General features: G+C 41.2%; 1 protein-coding gene and 1 non-coding gene across 3 annotated transcripts in view; both read right to left on the bottom strand.

Moving 5' to 3' along the window:
• Positions 1-603: 603 nt before the first annotated feature.
• Man1a2 (mannosidase alpha class 1A member 2) overlaps positions 604-17413 on the bottom strand; it is a 136721-nt gene continuing 119911 nt past the window's right edge. For both annotated transcript variants that reach the window (XM_052179639.1, XM_052179640.1), the window contains 2 exons: positions 17007-17122; positions 604-3760 (listed from right to left, as the gene is read on the bottom strand). In XM_052179639.1, the coding sequence (XP_052035599.1) occupies positions 3628-3760; positions 17007-17122 (249 nt within the window). In that variant the 3' untranslated portion in view covers positions 604-3627. The remainder of the gene's footprint in view (positions 3761-17006; positions 17123-17413) is intronic.
• On the bottom strand, positions 6030-6160 carry LOC127683899 (small nucleolar RNA SNORA17). Its single transcript, XR_007977681.1, has one exon. It is a non-coding gene; the product is annotated as a small nucleolar RNA SNORA17 (small nucleolar RNA).

Genomic DNA, 17413 nt, shown 5'->3' with positions numbered 1-17413 from the left:
CCCAGAGAAAAGGAGGAACCTGAAGTTACATCTATTATGCTTTAGTAACTGGGTTAGAGAAATTTTAGTATGTTTTCTTTATATGCAAGAAATACAGATGCTATCGTTATTAGGAAGTATACTAGAGAAAAAACAATTTACAACTGCAAGATGTACCCATGAATTAAGGGACAATTTTTTTAAAAATATAAAGTAACACAGACTTCTACAAAGTATTGATCTTAATCATGTAATTAAAGCAATAGCAAAATACGAATGTTTTTATTTCTAAAGTAAATATTTTAGTCAAAGATGCAGCAGAAATCAAATATTTCTTTGACATTTTTCAAGAGACTTTTGTTATTATCTACAATTTTTGTTTAGTATTATATAGTAACAGTGTTTAAAATATATTATAAACCTCTTATCTTCCCTTTTAATTTAAATGAAGTATAAAATTAAGGATTTTGAAACATGATTTATTTTGGAGATCATTTAAAATGCTATAGAGCACTCTCATACAGAAGACACCACTGGAACCACATGACATGCTGTAAAGGGGGGCTGGGGTGCCAGGCAGAGCTTGGCCACTGGAACCAGGTGACATACTGTAAGGCGTGTGGAGGGGGGGCGGGGGTCGCCAGGCACACCTTGGCACGCACGCAGGCACACACGCAGGCGCGCACGCGATGCTCTGTACCTGTTTAGTCACTCATTCTCTCATGAATGCACTTGCTCAGAGAAATCCAGCTGGGGCAGAGGGATACTGCATCGTCAGTCTTTATCAACAAATTCAGAGTTTTGACAAACACTTTGGTAATGAAGAGCAAAAAAGATGACAAGTTGAGAATCATGACCTCAGACTGCTTGTTTAAAACGTGCCAAGGGAAGCCTTGGAGCCCTAGATGATGTCACAGGGAACCAGGGTCACCATTCTGCAAAAAGAATGCATTCCTCGAACACCTAGGCTTCCCTGCACATATGTGCCCTAGCTGAACAACAGGAATAGGCTGGTGTTAGAGGATAACAGCATGTGCAGCCCACCTGAAGGAAGAACCTTCAACTTAGGACTTGCTTTTCTACAGTGAGACTTCTTGGTGAAGTGCTCATTCTTAGTTTTAAGAGCTTCATTAATTTCCTAAAACTCAGGTTTGAACCAAAAGGTGTGGTTCTAAAATGAGCAATAAATCTGGAAGTAGAAGGTGTTCAATAGCCCCTACTTTTATGTATTATTTATTCTGCATGACTCTGTCCAAAGCTGAAGATGAGGTACCAGCTCTTTGGAGAGATATCAGTTAGTGAGCATTTCTGGGTTCTTTTCAGGGTTCATAAATACAATGATATGGAGTCTAAAGAACTAAGGTTTACAAATGCCAAGTATATGAAGGATGGAAGAAAGCACACACTTAAAAAGTAAGCAAAATATGGGATAATGGAAGATTTTGGAAAAATTATTTTAAAAATTCTATTAACAAAATAAAACATGACACTGGCAAGTCCTTTGTACCTGACTTTAATTGCCTTTGGTATTCAAAGAAGAAAAAGCATTGTTACAAGCTCTAGTTCTTATTACAAGGGTGGGGACGGTCTTAAGATCTTTGTGTGAACCACGCCTTGCTCACACCTGGGCCTTCTCTCCTCTGCTCTGGGATCACGTGGACAATACAGAGCACTGGGTTGGGGTGGGACTCGTCTCCTTTGAGCATTCCTAGGGAACCAAGATGGCGCCTTTGCTGCATGAGTATGAGCAGAGGGTCCCCTGCTTGCTGCACTGGTCTTTGGCACCTCCAGTTTCTCACTTTCCTTTGACTTGGGAGTGGCCTTGTGCTGTTTGAGGAAGGCTCACTTCTTTTCAGAGAACCAAAGCCTCATCTTTCTTTTCTAAAGTAATAGGCATCTACCTTTCTCACTTATAGTTTAAAAATTTCAAGTAGGAAAAGATAATATAGTTTTGAAATGTGCTAGAACTCGCTCTCTTCATGTTGTCTTTTATAAATACTGAACAAGTTTGAGGTGGCAAGTTTATGGAGTACTGGCTGAACTCTGAGGATCAGATAATGATTTTCAGTGTAAGATGGTCGGTTACTTTATAACATGTCCAATTATATCTTTTCCAAGTTTAAATCTGCTATAAACTAGTACTGGGCTAAAAAGGAAAGCTACCAACCAAGGAAATAAGTTTGTAGAAATCCACAGTAGAGTTCATAAACAAAGTATTTCATAAAATATTCAATTACAGTGTTCTCAGATTTATTGTCACCAATAGATGACGTATGTACTAAATGAAAGAGAGAAAGTGTCTTGAATTGTCACAGAAATTCAAGGGACAGAAAATTTATAAGCATCACTATTTATCTTATATTATAGTTCTTGATACAAATTTACCTTTTTTTCTGCCAAAATATAGAGCAATAATAACAACAACAAAAATAATCAATGCAAGATGTGTAAGTCCCTTAGGTTCATGTCAGTTTTAGTGAGTCTGATTTTTCACATCACACATTCGCCACTGAAAATTATTGTGAAGCTATTCTAGTAACTCTTTGGATGTCTAATATCTTGGAGAAACTTAAAAACTTAAACTCTTTGTGAGCCGCTCACACGTGTGAGGTAACAAGTGAAGTACCTGACCTGCTCCAGGGACACTGCGATGTTTTGCCTTTGCTTTAGTAAGCCGTCAAAGCTATTAGGAATGTCCTAGCAAATACAGAGCTGCTTAACAGTATAGTCAGTTTTGCCAAGCCACAAGTTGTAAGGTGAACGACTCTATTAACTGTCTTATGAGATTAAAGCAGAAAATGTTTGCTTGATACTGTTGCTGGTCCAGAAGAATAATTTCCTCCCAACAGAATCATGGGTTTCTCTAAAACAGGTTTCAAGGCAACAATCTGGCACTCCCCCTTTCCATCATGCTCCCGATGCTAGCGTGAGCTACATGCACTCCCACACTTGGGCTCATAAGCAGCAGTTATGATAAATACCAGGTTCAGCATATCATATGGAAACAAAGACTTGAAAAGTATTCTTCACGAGACCATGGCCCTCAGAGAAAAACTAAATCTAAAGAGACTTCAGTGACTAGGTTGGGAATGAAATGGTTGCCAGTCTGGTAATAATCCAAGGAGGAGCTAGAAAATTTAGACAGGGATAGTAGCATCTGTTTCTTTCCCAAGTCTTCTTGCTACAATGTAGTTACACTGCTCCTCTGTTCCTGTTCATTCAGTTGTTCCATTACTAACATGGAGGAAGGGGGCTACACAATGTGTTATATTTAATTTGAAAGCTGCTCCACTGTGGGAGGAAACAAATGGAGAACTGGTTCAAAAAGCCATCTCTAGCTCCTGTGAGGTGCTCTATGTTCTTGACTTGCACTGACAGTATAGAATAAGACATTGTTTCTCATGTGGCCATCTCATTAAGAATCAAAACATATCAGGTCTCTGTCCTACGTGTACCAGAACATGTTTTGGTCAGGTATAAAATGGAATAATTTCAAAGTTGATATATCTACAAGTGAAAAGTCTTGCAGGGGAGTTTCATCCGGCATACTGGCGTAGAGGTCCGGGTTTCCAACGCTGCCTCTCCAGACAGTTTCTGTAGTGGTCCATGTAAACAAAACAGGTAAGAGTGGTCCTTCCGGAGCTGTACTCATCGAACAGCAGGGTTACCTGAAAGAGTGGTGTTGGCTAAACGTAACACCGGCAGAGGGTGAGCCTCTGTGTTAAACACCCAGTGGTCTAAAGGGAGAAGGTCATCACCAGAGAACAGCAGGTACAAGTATCTGAAAACAAAAGGAAGAGAGACACAAGTCAATGCAGTAAGAAATCAAGTGGGCTCACTGTGGACTGCAGAGAAAACCAGTAACTGATTCTGAGCAGTTCTGATGCAGATGCACAGCTAGACCTGCTGAAAGAAGTTCTTAAAAAACTTTACATACCTGTGCAAAGCCTATGAAACAGAGAAGGCTATAAGAACAGCAGAAGACACATCACTTTGTAATTTTCTGACATTCTTTAAAAAGTACACATACAGCTGGGCAGTGGTGGCACACACCTGTAATCTCAGCACTTGGGAGGCAGAGGCAGCCAGATTTCTGAGTTCGAGGCCAGCCTGGTCTACAGAGTGAGTTCCAGGACAGCTAGAGCTACACAGAGAAACATTGTCTTGGAAAAAGAAAGCCAAAAAAAGCCAAAAAAGGAAAAAAGTACACATACTATCATTCATAAGTTTTTGGCAGCTCAAGAGAATCGTAAGAGACTAAGAGATACACGTTTATTAACAAATGCTGAAGAAAACTAGTAGTTGGAACTTCACAGTTCTTAGTATGGGAAACTACTAAATAAATTTTGAAAGCATGCTATATGTATAAGGAGTTTGAAATTAAATAGTAGCCAAAGGTCTGTTTGTGAACTCCAAACCCGGGAGTCACTTGGACACCAAAGAGGAACCAAAAGTCTCACCTTTCATATGGTCAGGAAAATTCCGATCTGAATCCTACTAAGGGTCATCAAAGGGAACATAAATATCTATCAGTCAGGGGCTATGGGTATATCTCAGTTACATAGCACCTGCCCAGCTAGCATGGGCAATGCCTTGGGTTCCATCCCAGCACCATGAAAATCACACACACACACACACACACACACACTCGGGGGGGGGGGGGGGGGGTGTTGAACACCTGGGATCTACACCTCTTGATATTAGCAACTAGCACTTTACAAAGCCCTAGTAAAGAAGTTTAAAACAAGAACATTTAAAATAATTCAGATGTGCTATCTCTTCTGGTTACTGTTACAGTTCTAGATGAGAATACAGGTAAAAAGGATGACAAGTGCCTTTAGCACTAAGAAAGCTGGAATACAGAGTGACAGGACTTTCTATCCCACTCCTGATCCTACACTCAAGACCTGCTTGGCTCAGTTACTCACCTGGCTGCCAACAGAGAAGTTACAATGTATTTGGGTGGATACAGCTGGACTCTGTACGGTCTGTTTGCTGTAATCAGGAACCTCACTGGAGTCCTCTCAGATATCCTGTTGTGGCCCTATGTTATGGAGACCCTGTAGTTTTGCATCTGTAGGACAAGCCCCTTCATGTATTCCAGCAGTTCGTCCATGGGGCAGATGTTAAAAGGTGGGCCAATTCAAAGCCTTGGATCTGGGCCTGAGAGGTAGCTAGGCTGGTCAGCCCACTGGCTCTCCTTACGCCATTGGGAGCTGGTTCACCAGAAACCCCCACAACCAGGTCCAACTCCACCCTGATGCCCAGGCAAGGGAGGTAGTGGCAGGAGGCACGCGGGGGGGGGGGGGGGGGGGGGGAGGGGAGGAGGGCATCTCTCTTGTCCATGCCACCTCACAGGAGAGGAGGGGTGGGGTCAGCTATCCTCCTCTCATACCTCCAGGACCAGCTCTCCCATGATGCCCAGGTGAGGGGTGGGTTTAGCTCTGCACAGTCCTCAGATATCAACCTATCCCCCTCAGGCAGCAGCCCAGACCAGGGATGTCCACCTGGCCTTTAGTGGTTAACAGACCTTTGCCCAGATCTGCCTCTCTTTATTGTGCCCACATCCCTCTCTTTCTCTTCCATTTTTCCACCACTGACTTGTGCTTCTCTTAGTGGTGCCCACGGTCTGGGGTGACCTCGGGAGTGCTCTGCCCTCCTTCTGCATTATAGCACTAGGCAGGGGTAATCTTGGGTCTGGTCTGCCCCTCCTAGGCCTGTGTGGCACTGGACTGATGGTCATATCAGGCTAGCTCCTTTTTCTGGGCCCCATGGCATAGGTCTGGTGGTCTTCTTAGGCCTGGTCTTCACCCAGACAGTGCAAGGAGCCTCTTGAAGCAAGGGTTGCATGTCTTTTGCTCAACTCCCGCCCAGGGATTGTGGGTCCCAAGCAGGGCTCTTTTACTCTCTGACGTGCCAACACCCACCCTGCCACATCCTGGGAGTCTATCTGGACTGGACTAGTGCTTGCCTCAGGCTAGCTCCCTGTCCAGGCCTGCCTGGTACCACACCACTGTCTCATGCAAGCTTTCCCCCCAATCCCCCTGGGGAGTGTGAGGCTAATGATCATTCAGATGTTTATAGGTCAGAACACCGAGTGTAGACACAGCCTCTCTCCTCTCTTCCATCTGACACAAATGTGACAGAGCAGCCACACCTGCAATGCCTCTCTAGGGGGAGGTCCCATTAATAGTCTATACATTTATGGTATTTGTATATGGTAGCCTTAATTTTCAAGTGATTTTGACAGCATTTATTTTTATTTTATGTGCAGTGGTGTTTTGCCTGCATGTATGCCTGTGTGACAGTGTTTGATCTTTTGGGACTGTAGTTAGACAGTTGTGAGCTACCATGTGGGTGCTGGAAATTGAACCTAGGTCCTCTGGAGGTGCAGCCAGTGCTCTTAAACATCTCTCCAGCCCCAATTTTTAACTTTTTATGGGTCACTGATAATATATACAACTAATTTTAGTATACTGAGCCTGCATCTGCAACCTTACTACTGTCATTCGTTAGTAACTCTTTGGTAAGGTCTGTAAGATTTTTCTATATGAATTATCACATTTCCTCTTTAAAACACTCATATTTCTTCCTTTCTAGCCTGAATGTCTTTTTGCTTCTTTTTCTTGCCTGACAGTACAGGCTAGAATCTCCAGTACAATTGCTAAACAGAAATGAACAGAACAGATGTCTTGTTTTGTTATTGATTTTATGGGGAACCATATAAATACTTTTTTCAATATGATGTTAACTGTCTTTTTCATATGTGCTCTTTATCAGGCTGAGGAAGTTTTCTTCTATTCCAGGTATTCTATCAGGCTGCATCCTTCAGTTTACATAACTGATGTCTATTTTATGGTTCTTGTTAACATTTTATATACCAGTTAGCATTTCAGTCTCTTTCCTTCACTACCCTAGCACTTACATTTCAAACCATTTCAAGTTTTGTTTAATAACAGCAAATAATTTGATAACTGACTAACAATAGAATATGTAAAATTAGTTTAGGAGTAAAATTTTAAATTAGAAAAAAGTTAAATTGTAAACAGATTGCCATATTCAAGTGGTGAGCAATCATATTTTCCTTTACTCATTTTAAAATTATCTAATAGACCATCAGAAGTAAAGGGATAAACAAAATGCACATCCCCACCAGCATACTAAATAGCACCACCAGAAAGGAATGAATTGCTGACAACTGTACATGGACCACTCTGCTAAAATGCCAAACACAAAATACCCCCAAACCATATGGTTCAAACTAGTCAGTTTCTAAAGCAGGCGATGTACAATGACAGAAAGCAGAGCAGTTTGGGTATGGATATAAGTGACTGCGAAACGACAGTGGAACTGTATCCTCTGCACGTGGGTGTCACGTACCAATGGGGCTGGGTTTGGAGGAGTACACCGTCAGAGCTTCCCTCCGTGTTTGAACATTACAGAGTGCTAATATAAACTAAGATGGCGAAAGCGATAAGCTAGGATGGCCAGCAGGTGGCAAAATATTGTGGGACCCCTGAGGAATATGTGGTCCACCACTGGCCAAAACATCATTGCCCAGAACAAAATGGCAACATTAACCAGGGTAGTAATTATCCAGTCTAATAATTTGGCAAAACATCAATGAAGCACTCACCAAATACACTTCAATAGAGACCAACAAAAATAGGAAGTCAAAAATGTTGTTGCTACTCAGTACAATTTGTGTCATAGCTCCCTCTACTGGAGCCACAGAGAATGGAAATGCATTTTAAAGTACATAGTTTTATCTATTTATTTACTTTAAATTAGGTATATTCTTTATTTACACTTCAAATGTTGTCCACTTTCCTGGTTCCCCCCTCCCCCCAAAATCCTGTAAGCCATCTCCCCTTCCCCAATCAACCTACCCCCACTTCCCTGTCCTGGTATTCCTCTACACTACGGTATCAAGTCTTTCCAGGGCCAAGGTCCTCTCTCCCATTTGGTGTCCAACAAGATCATCCTCTGCTGCCGATGTGTCTGGAGCCATGGGTTAACTCCAAGTGTACTCTTTGGTCCTTCTTAGAAGGAGGAACAAAATACCAACAGAAGGAGATACAGAGACAAAGTGTGGAGCAGAGTCTGAAGGAAAGACCGTCCAGATACTACCCCACCTAGGAATCCATCCCATATACAATTACAAAATCCAGACGCTATAGTGGATGCCCATAAGTACTTGCTGACAGGAGCCGGATATAGCTGTCACCTGGAAGGCTCTGCAGAGGGGGAAACTCTCAGCCAGTCATTGAACTGAGCACAGGGTCCCCAATGGATGAGGTAGAGAAAGGATCAAAGGAGCTGAAGGGGTTTGCAGCACCATAGGAGGAACAACAATATGAGTCCGCAAGTACTCCCAGAGCTCCCAGGGACAAAACCATCAACCAAAGAGTACATGGTTTTAAAAGTGGTCAAATGATTATAATTGCTTAAAATTAAAATTCAGTGTGTGTGCCAGTAATTAACACTTGGATTGCACTGTGACAGGTGCTAGAAGGACTGAAGATGGAAACTCATGGTTCCAGTACTCCAAAGACTCAAGGAGACTAGGCGATAAGGATAGAGAGCAGGTAAGCAGTGGCTGCTACCTGACACCATGGTGTGGCCGCGGCTCTATCAGTTTTTTGAGTCTTAATTGCTTCCACAAAACGTCTCCCATAGCATGGGCATCCGTGGTTCCCCAAGACCAGCAGCGGTGAGAAGCACCTGTGAACTTGCTAGCAGTGTGTACTCTAGAACCATTAAGAAGAAGCCCTGTTGATGAACCCTTTGAGACAGTGGGGATGCATGCTCCGGCTTGATACTCACTTCTGTAGGCTACCTGCATGTGTAACTTCTAAGCAGAGTTCTACTGTTTCAATGTTCCTTCTTCAGCTCACCTGAGCCCTCAACTCCACTGAAAACAGCCCACAGATTCGATCCTGGATCCAGGATCACAGCTGACCCTGGCTCTAGTTTTATCAGTTCCTCTCCTAATGATTAGTCACTGTTAGCACTGAATGACTTTGAATCTAGCCCCAAACCACAGCCAGGGAAGGATGTGGACTAAAGTCTTCTTAACCTCACTTCTACTTTTGTAGACCTTATAAAAATGACTGCTACTGTTTTCACCTGTCCCCATGTGAGTCAACTGACTCAACTCTTCATCTGGCATATATTACTTATTAATATATATATATACCTTAATTTATGAAGATAAAATAATAAACAAAATATTTCTTAAAAACCTGAATCTATTCCAGGGAATTTATATTCTACTTTGGTAATGTTTAAGAGAATTACATTATGCTGGGTAGTGGTAACAAACTACCTCAGGAGACATAGGTAGGCAGATCTTTGTGACTTTGAGGCCAGCCTGAACTAAAAGTGAGTTCCAGGACAGCCAAGGCTGTTATACAGAGAAACTCTGTCTTCAAAAACCAAAACCAACCAAACAAAAATGTTATGTTACAAGACTGAAGGGAAAAAGAAGGGTTGTGGAACAACTCTAAATTGGACATAAAACAGTCAGAAAATATCTTAAAAGTATAATTGGAAATAATAAAATCACATAACTAAAAATCAAAGTGATCCTAGATGCAAACCCTGAACTCCTACTTCACATAACAGAGCAAAGACACTCACTAACCGTGTGCCATGTTGTGTATATTAGGAGAAAAGAGGAGTTAAAAAGTCCCTTTGGTTATGAAACGTAATAGATAGAACACACACATCTGCATTAGGAAGTGACACTGCAAAGAAGACAGGGCGGGGTAGAGAGCAAATGATGGGGAATAAAGATGACACCAATGCATGAACACAGCAACTGTAAATTCTGGAGAATGCAGAGAATTTTTTGGATGTAAATTCCTACAGGATTATTCTCCAAGGTACACAACGATTATGCAAACAACAGCCAATACAGGCAAGCACTTAGCAATAAGCCCTTGCTGGACAGAGTGTATGAACAGTGCATCTTTCCTGTACTTTGGTGATTTAGATTTAAAGACAAACCTAGAAAGCAAAGCTAATTCAAGAGCAATGAGGGGAAGCACCGGCCCTGGTGGGGAGTGCGGTGTAGAGGGTGGGGAGAGGCTGACATTTTTATCCCCACTAGTTCCCAGTAACTTCCAGCTTTGTAACCTGTGCTCTTAACTTACTGAACAAAGTCAAATGACTTACTCAGGTGAATTTACTTTAAAACACTTGAGACTCAAATAATATAAGACTTTCAGACATGGAGACTTACAGACACAAGTGTTGCCCCAGAGACTTTATTATCAGGAGTAGCAGACACAAAACAGCAAATTCACTCAGTTTTTTGCTGCCTTGCTTCCTTTAATAATAAATTTAATAAGAAGATGGTTTCCCACTAACCTCTGATTTCTCTTAGCTCCTTGATACCTGATGTATATGAACTGAGAGAAACTGGTTGTGAAGTAACCTCAGCATGTACATTTTTTCTCTATCAGATGTCCAAAGAAATGTAAACTGAGCAGCTTCTGTGAAAGCCTGACTCACTGAAAGCTGTGGAGGAGAGCAATAGGCACCCAAGTCAGATAGAAAATATGTCCCATGTTCTTAAGAGGAACTGGTTGATCCAGGAGGTGATACAAAGGCCGGAAACTGTAGAATTTAAAGACGATACATTCATCAACAGTGTGAGGGCTGGTGCTGGGGGGCTGCTCCTGGCAGTGTGGCCTCCTAGATTTGTTCAGCTTGTGAGACTTTTATATGTAATTACACTCTAGCTGTCTTCAGACCCACCAGAAGAGGGCATCAGATCTCGTCACAGGTGGTTGTGAGCCACCATGTGGTTGCTGGGATTGATCTCAGGAGCTTCAGAAGAGCAGTTAGTGCTCTTACCTGCTGAGCCAGCTCTCCAGCCACTTGTGAGACTTTTTATCAGCTGCCATTTTACTAAAACCCACAGACAGACAGTTCCTAGAGCTACCTTTACCCAAGAAGATGCAGCTCTTTCTCGGAATTAGAGGGAGCCAGCAGGGTAACATTATCTACCTGTTTATGTATGAGCATTCCGCACTTTAATCTTAAAGAATTTCTCTCAAGCGTATGTAATCAAGCTGGGTGAACTATCCTCTTAATCTCACAGCACACACATACACGACAGACCTTATGGTATGACAAGCACTCCCCCGCTAATGCTGCAGGTCAGAGTGCAACCATAGGGAGCTGAAAGACTGACTGGAGCAGTGGGTAGGTTGGTATTTACTAGGGCTTTGCTATTGGGCACTGGGTGAGGACATGGGTATTTTATCTTGATGAGGCTTTTCATTTCTGGTGAGCTAATGAACTTCCCTAAAAGACAAGTCTCTCAGTCATCTACCTACTTTCAGCAGTGCCTGTTACCTCAAAGACCACAGCCTCTGTGGTTGAAGCTCCTCTTATAAGATCTCATTTCACTTAGGACAGAGATGAGGCAGGATGGAAATAAGAATCTAATATTCCATGTAAACATCCTTCACCCTCACTCTCAAACTCCAGTTTTCAAAGGTGCTGAGCATTTTACCAGTTTACCAGTTTGTTCAAATTAACCCCCTGACAGGTACTTTTGGCTTTCTCTGTCCAGTTCTGTCATTTAAACGTGAGGACAGAAGTGTTCTATAGTCATTTTAATGGCTTTCAAGAAAGCATAAATAAATTTACTGTGTTTATAGTCTGCCAAATTGAACTGGAACATCTCAGATAGGTAGAGGCAATTCCAAGGGATTATATAGATGCTTTTTTCACTTTTCATACATAGGCTTTGAACATTTATCTTTTGAACTTTCTCTTCAAAATATTTATTAAAATTAATTATTTTTTTCTGAAAACCGATTTCTTCTTAAACTCCTATCACAATCTCCATAATTACCTACCCTGGATACATTAATGCTATCTGTTATTTCCCCTTCTTATTGACTCTCCCTGCACTGAACCACTCAATGCAGGACCTCGGAGCCCCAGCATGGTATTTTACTGTCAGCTTTGTGGCTGTTCTTCCAGACACCACTCCATCCTATTTCGGCATCAACTCTGCGTGTTCAATACCACCCCTGCCATCATTGCTTCTTCGTGGTTTCCAAGTTAAGCAACTATTTTTTTTTTCTCAAAAGACTAGCATTTTGTTAATGGTTCTCTTGTGAACCTAGTATATGTGATTTATTGACATATCACACATCTTATTTCATATTATTCCTCATTATATAGTATTTTGTTAAACCACCAGGACACATAATAAACAGATAATATAGGAACTACCAAAGAAAACTAAACAAAAAGCTAGCATACAGCCCTCTTATAGGGGAAGTCATAGCAGCAGCTAAGTCTCAGGATAGTCTCCATGGCAAACACTCAGGCTCAGAACACTACTTTGACTTGAGTATGCCACTGCCATGTCAAAAAGTCACCACGTCTAGTAGTTAACACACACCAACTGCTTTAATGGATCCACACCAAACATAACAATCTTCAACACCTTCAGAGTCTAACAAAAGCCTATTAGAGTTGACTAGCATTTAAAAGGAAGTTAACCTGTAATTCTCTGCAAAGTATTAAGACTGTTAATTCTGATGTTCATAGAACTTTTATCTAATAATACGTTAACATTATGTCACCAATTTTTATAAAGGCTGTATCTTTGACTTTTGTACTTTTTAAAAGGATAAGAGATGCAGCTAAAAGAAAAAGAATCTTAGCTGCTTCTAGGCAGCACCACTGACTGAAGAAACTTACACAGTCATACACACAGATACATACTTACATAGACACAATTGGACCATGTAAAACTGAGAATAGTCAACTATCTTTAGCTTTTGAAAAAAGCAATTTCATACAGTTTACTCATTAGTTCAATATATGGTAATGAGTTATGCAGTATAAGTCATTTTATAATTAGCAGCACAAACATCTTATTTGTCAAAATAATGTGCTGTCCCCACTCCCAGAGTGGGTTACTTCTTGTTTAGCTTCCAGGATGCTCAATGCTGAATTCAGTAGTTTACTGTTGATAATTTTCTCAACACTGAGTTAGCTGCTTCCCCTCTAAAATTCAAAGGGCTGTATGCTAGCTTTTTGTTTTGTTTTCTTTGGTAGTTCCTATATTATCTGTTTATTATGTGTTTTAATATAGTTATTTCTGTTTACTCTTGTTTGATTCTTTCTATTAATTTTACTGATACACTAGTGACTTTTTGAAAGTGGATGTAATGACTGGATACCTAGACTACTGCCGATGTCCTGGGATGGTCTATAAATGTACTGGAGGGGAGGAGGCAGAATGCCATCTATTTCTGACCCTAAGTCACATGCTAAATGCTCATGGTCTGTACTGGCTGAGGTACTGGAGATATGGTTATGAGGCAGTCATCAAGAGGTGAGATGGGAGCTTCAGTTAGAAAGGAGAGGAGTGCTAACTGACAGGCAGGACAAAGGCATTCCTGCCAAGTGTAGTGAAATACAGAGACAACGGAAGGCAAATTTACATGTTTTATCTATGACAATGTCTGACTGCAGAGTAAACCTGTTTAAGGATGGGATGGGCAAGTAAACGGCTGAGAGCTGAAGCTACAGGAGACAGACCGCTGTAATAAAGGAACATGGTGGTGAAAATCAGGCACTCCAAGGACTTCTAGCTCTTCTGTCTCTACAGTTACATTTGATTCAGGCAAAGGATGCTGATAAGCATAGAAAGACTTCTAGAAAAGAATCTCTCCTCATACAGATTATTATTACACACCATTAGGTATGACCTATGAGCTAACCCCAAATCACCAAAAACTGAATTACTATCATGTGCCTCTTCACAGAGCAGGATGAGGAACACACATCATTTATAATATCAATATAAAAATGCTTTAGAGAAACCTAACAGTTAGAATATGGAATATAATTGAGAGATATTCTTCATCAAAACTAATCCAAACACTTAAAAATGTTAATTTTGCAAAAGACTAAATTTTGTCTCAAAAGTTTTTTCCTAGATTAAAATCGACTAAAGTGATATGACAACCAAATACAATAAAGACTCCAATACTGGATCTTGAACTGGGATTTAAAAAGAAGAAAGAAAGAAAGAAAGAAAGAAAGAAAGAAAGAAAGAAAGAAAGAAAGAAAGAAAGAAAGAAAGAAAGAAAGAAAGAAAGAAAGAGAGAGAGAGAGAGAGAGAGAGAGAGAGAGAGAGAGAGAGAGAGAGAAAGAGAGAAAGAAAGAGAGAGAAAGAGAGAGAGAGAGAGAGAAAGAGAGAGAGAGAGAGAGAAAGAGAGAGAAAGAAAGAAAGAAAGAAAGAAAGAAAGAAAGAAAGAAAGAAAGAAAGAAAGAAAGAAAGAAAGAAAGAAAGAAAGAAAGACTGAAATACATTTTGAAATAATGGGAAAAAATTAAATGCAATATGTCACACCACCAAACTGTATGAATGCTAAAGTTTCTGAGTATGAAAACTGAATTGTAAGCATGTAGAATGATATCCCTTTCTTATTTAAAAAAAGAAAACACCAAACAATTCACCTTTTGTTGAAAACATTTTTCCTTCATACAGTATGCCCTGATTACGTTTTCTCCTCCCACCATTCTTCCCAGTTCCTCCCCACCTCCCTCCCAAACAGATCCACTCCCCTCTTGAAATCCATGGTCAAACACCAACTGCTGGTAACTCTCATATTGTCAGGAAAACAATGTTGTCTTTAAATGAGGAAAATATGTGAATGTGTGTGCATAGAGAGGCAGGCAGACACTAGGACAGGGAGAGGAGAGGGGAGAGGTAGCACCAAGGCCCGTGGCAAGAGGCTGAGCGTACAGATCAGCGGCCAGGGCTTTGCACTAGCAGGGCCCACGCACACACACATACACCATGTAAGAGCTCAGGAGAAAAAGACAAATTCTACCACAACCCAAGTCAAATCCCACCGTTTTACAGATAAAACACAGAATAACTATAGCTGTCACTCTGCTAAGGTCCAGTGCTCTTACAGCTATGCGACAGGTACAAGCCAACCAGCAGGAGGGTCCAGGGGTGGGGAACTCAGGACCAAGGCAGATGCCCTAAACCATCTCCACAACAGTCAGGCTCTGGACCAGACCCATGGCACACATGGGAAGGAGGTAATAGAATGAAGCAACAAGAAAACAGAAGCACACACTGCACTGACAGCAAGAGGAAAGACAGAATAGCACTAATTTAGAGGCTAAAAGAAACTGAAGACCACTGAAACTAATATTCATAAAAGAGAGACAATATGGATGCTTGTGCACTTTTCTGCTGTGACGCACCAGACATAAATGAACTACATTTACATTAGAGTGAGAAACCCAGCTGGGCAAGCATGGGTGAACTATGTTACATCAGAGTTCAGCAGGCCACTTGTCCTTTGGGGTGCCAATGCATCCCCAAGTGATCTGAGTGGTACCGGGAAGTAAACATTTGGTTTTTTGGATTTGTTTTTTTTTTTTTTTCCGAGACAGGGTTTCTCTGTGTAGCCCTGGCTGTCCTGGATCTCACTCTATAGACCAGGCTGGCCTTGAACTCAGAAATCCGCCTGCCTCTGCCTCCCAGAGTGCTGGGATTAAAGGCCTGCACCACCACCACCCGGCAACATTTGTTGAGCAAATGATGTATTTATATGCTATCTATGTGTAAGACACAGAAAACGCGAACATGAAACTCAGTTACTGGTGATATGAAGTGAGATTTGTGTGTATGCCTTCAAGAAAGCACACATGTTATTAATATCTCCATCTTCTCTCAGGCATACTTACAGAGTTCCACCTGGGCTTTGAGTATAAGCCCCGAACTGTCTTTTTCCTTTCCCATCTTCCCTTTACATGTACCCTAGTACAAGACCTTATGGAGAGACTGGCAGACCATAGCTACACTGGCATCGTACATCAAAACATGTATGATCATTTCTAAGGGGTGAAATCTAAACTCAGCTGGGTTCAAAGGCAAATATATTGGTCTGACCCCACCTGAGCCCTACTAAGACTTTGTAGTTATGGCTATTATAGTTATGCTTTAAAAATTTCCTAGATGCTTACAAATCAAAGAACATAGACAAAATGACTTATTTAAGGTACTAACCTCTCCTTCCCTGATTTATTATTATTTTTTGAGACAGTCTTCCTCTATATGTACATATCTATATAGCTCAGGCTGGCCTAGAGATGCAATGCTTTGGTCTTGTCTCTGAAGTTTTAGGATTAGAGGCCTGGACCACCACAACAGAACATTTACTTGACAAAGAGCTACCTTATAGTCATTCTTCAGATATTACTATTTACCAATCCACCTACACAATACAATGTAATATATAGTCAAATTTAGTTATCTAGAAACCATATAGCAGGACTACTCTATAAAAATGTTAATGGATGGATAAAGAAAATGTGGCACGTATCTAAAATTCAGTATTATTATTCATCCATTAAAAATGGTAAAATGGAAGCCAGGCAATGGTGGTGCACGCCTTTAATCCCAGCACTTAGGAGGCAGAGGCCAGCAGATTTCTGAGTTCAAGGACAGCCTGGTCTATAGAGTGAGTTCCAGGACAGCCAGGACTATACAGAGAAACCCTGTCTCGAAAAACCAATAAATAAATAAATAAATAAATAAATAAGTAAATAAATAAATAAATAAATAAGATAAAAAAAATGGTGAAATGGGTCATTTCTATCAGCCTGGGTGAATCTAAAAATTATTGTGTCCAGTGAAAGACTCCAGGCCCAACGAGCTCTGCTTCAGAGCAAAGGAGCAGCAGTCAGAGCCTAGTGAGCGACAAGAAGGGCAGTGGCCCAAGAGCCCATCCTTCTGGGGTGTTACTGCAGAAAGGGTGATCACAGAGAACACTATGGGTCAAAAAACCAGGATTTTAGAAGTTGTCAGCATAAAGAACTAATGGTGGCAGATCTAATTAATGTGATTTAAACATTCCTCTTGCATGGCAACCATATACATCGTGTCAGTATTAGGAACAGGCTCTCTTTTCCCACAGCACTTAAAATAAGCTAACTTAGAACCCTTTTGTGGATGTGCTTACTTTAATGTTTCAGCCAGAAAAAAGCTCTGCTGCACGTCGTCATGTGCAGGCGTCTGGGAGTACACATCCTTGACACCAGAGAACCCTCCGCTGACTCGGCAGGACTTCTCAATAGCCTGGGAGGGAGAGCAGAGAAGACAATTCATTCTGGGCAATTCCAGTTCTGAAAGACAAGTCAAAACCTGTATTCAAACAACAACAACGTTCATAGAAAGGACAGGCATAATGGCCTCATCCAGCCCCCAGGAGGCAATTGGAGGATCTGTCTGAATTCTACATAGTGAGTTCTAGGCCAGCCAGGGCTACATAGTGAGACCCTGTCTCTTCTAAAAACAAAAACAAAAACTCATATAAACCTGTAGGAGAATTTGACATTTGTGTTAACTGACAATATATTATGCCTAAGC

Source organism: Apodemus sylvaticus, chromosome 4 (genome assembly GCF_947179515.1).
Source record: "Apodemus sylvaticus chromosome 4, mApoSyl1.1, whole genome shotgun sequence".
Taxonomy (NCBI): domain Eukaryota; kingdom Metazoa; phylum Chordata; class Mammalia; order Rodentia; family Muridae; genus Apodemus; species Apodemus sylvaticus.
This window is presented reverse-complemented; position numbering and strand designations above follow the sequence as displayed.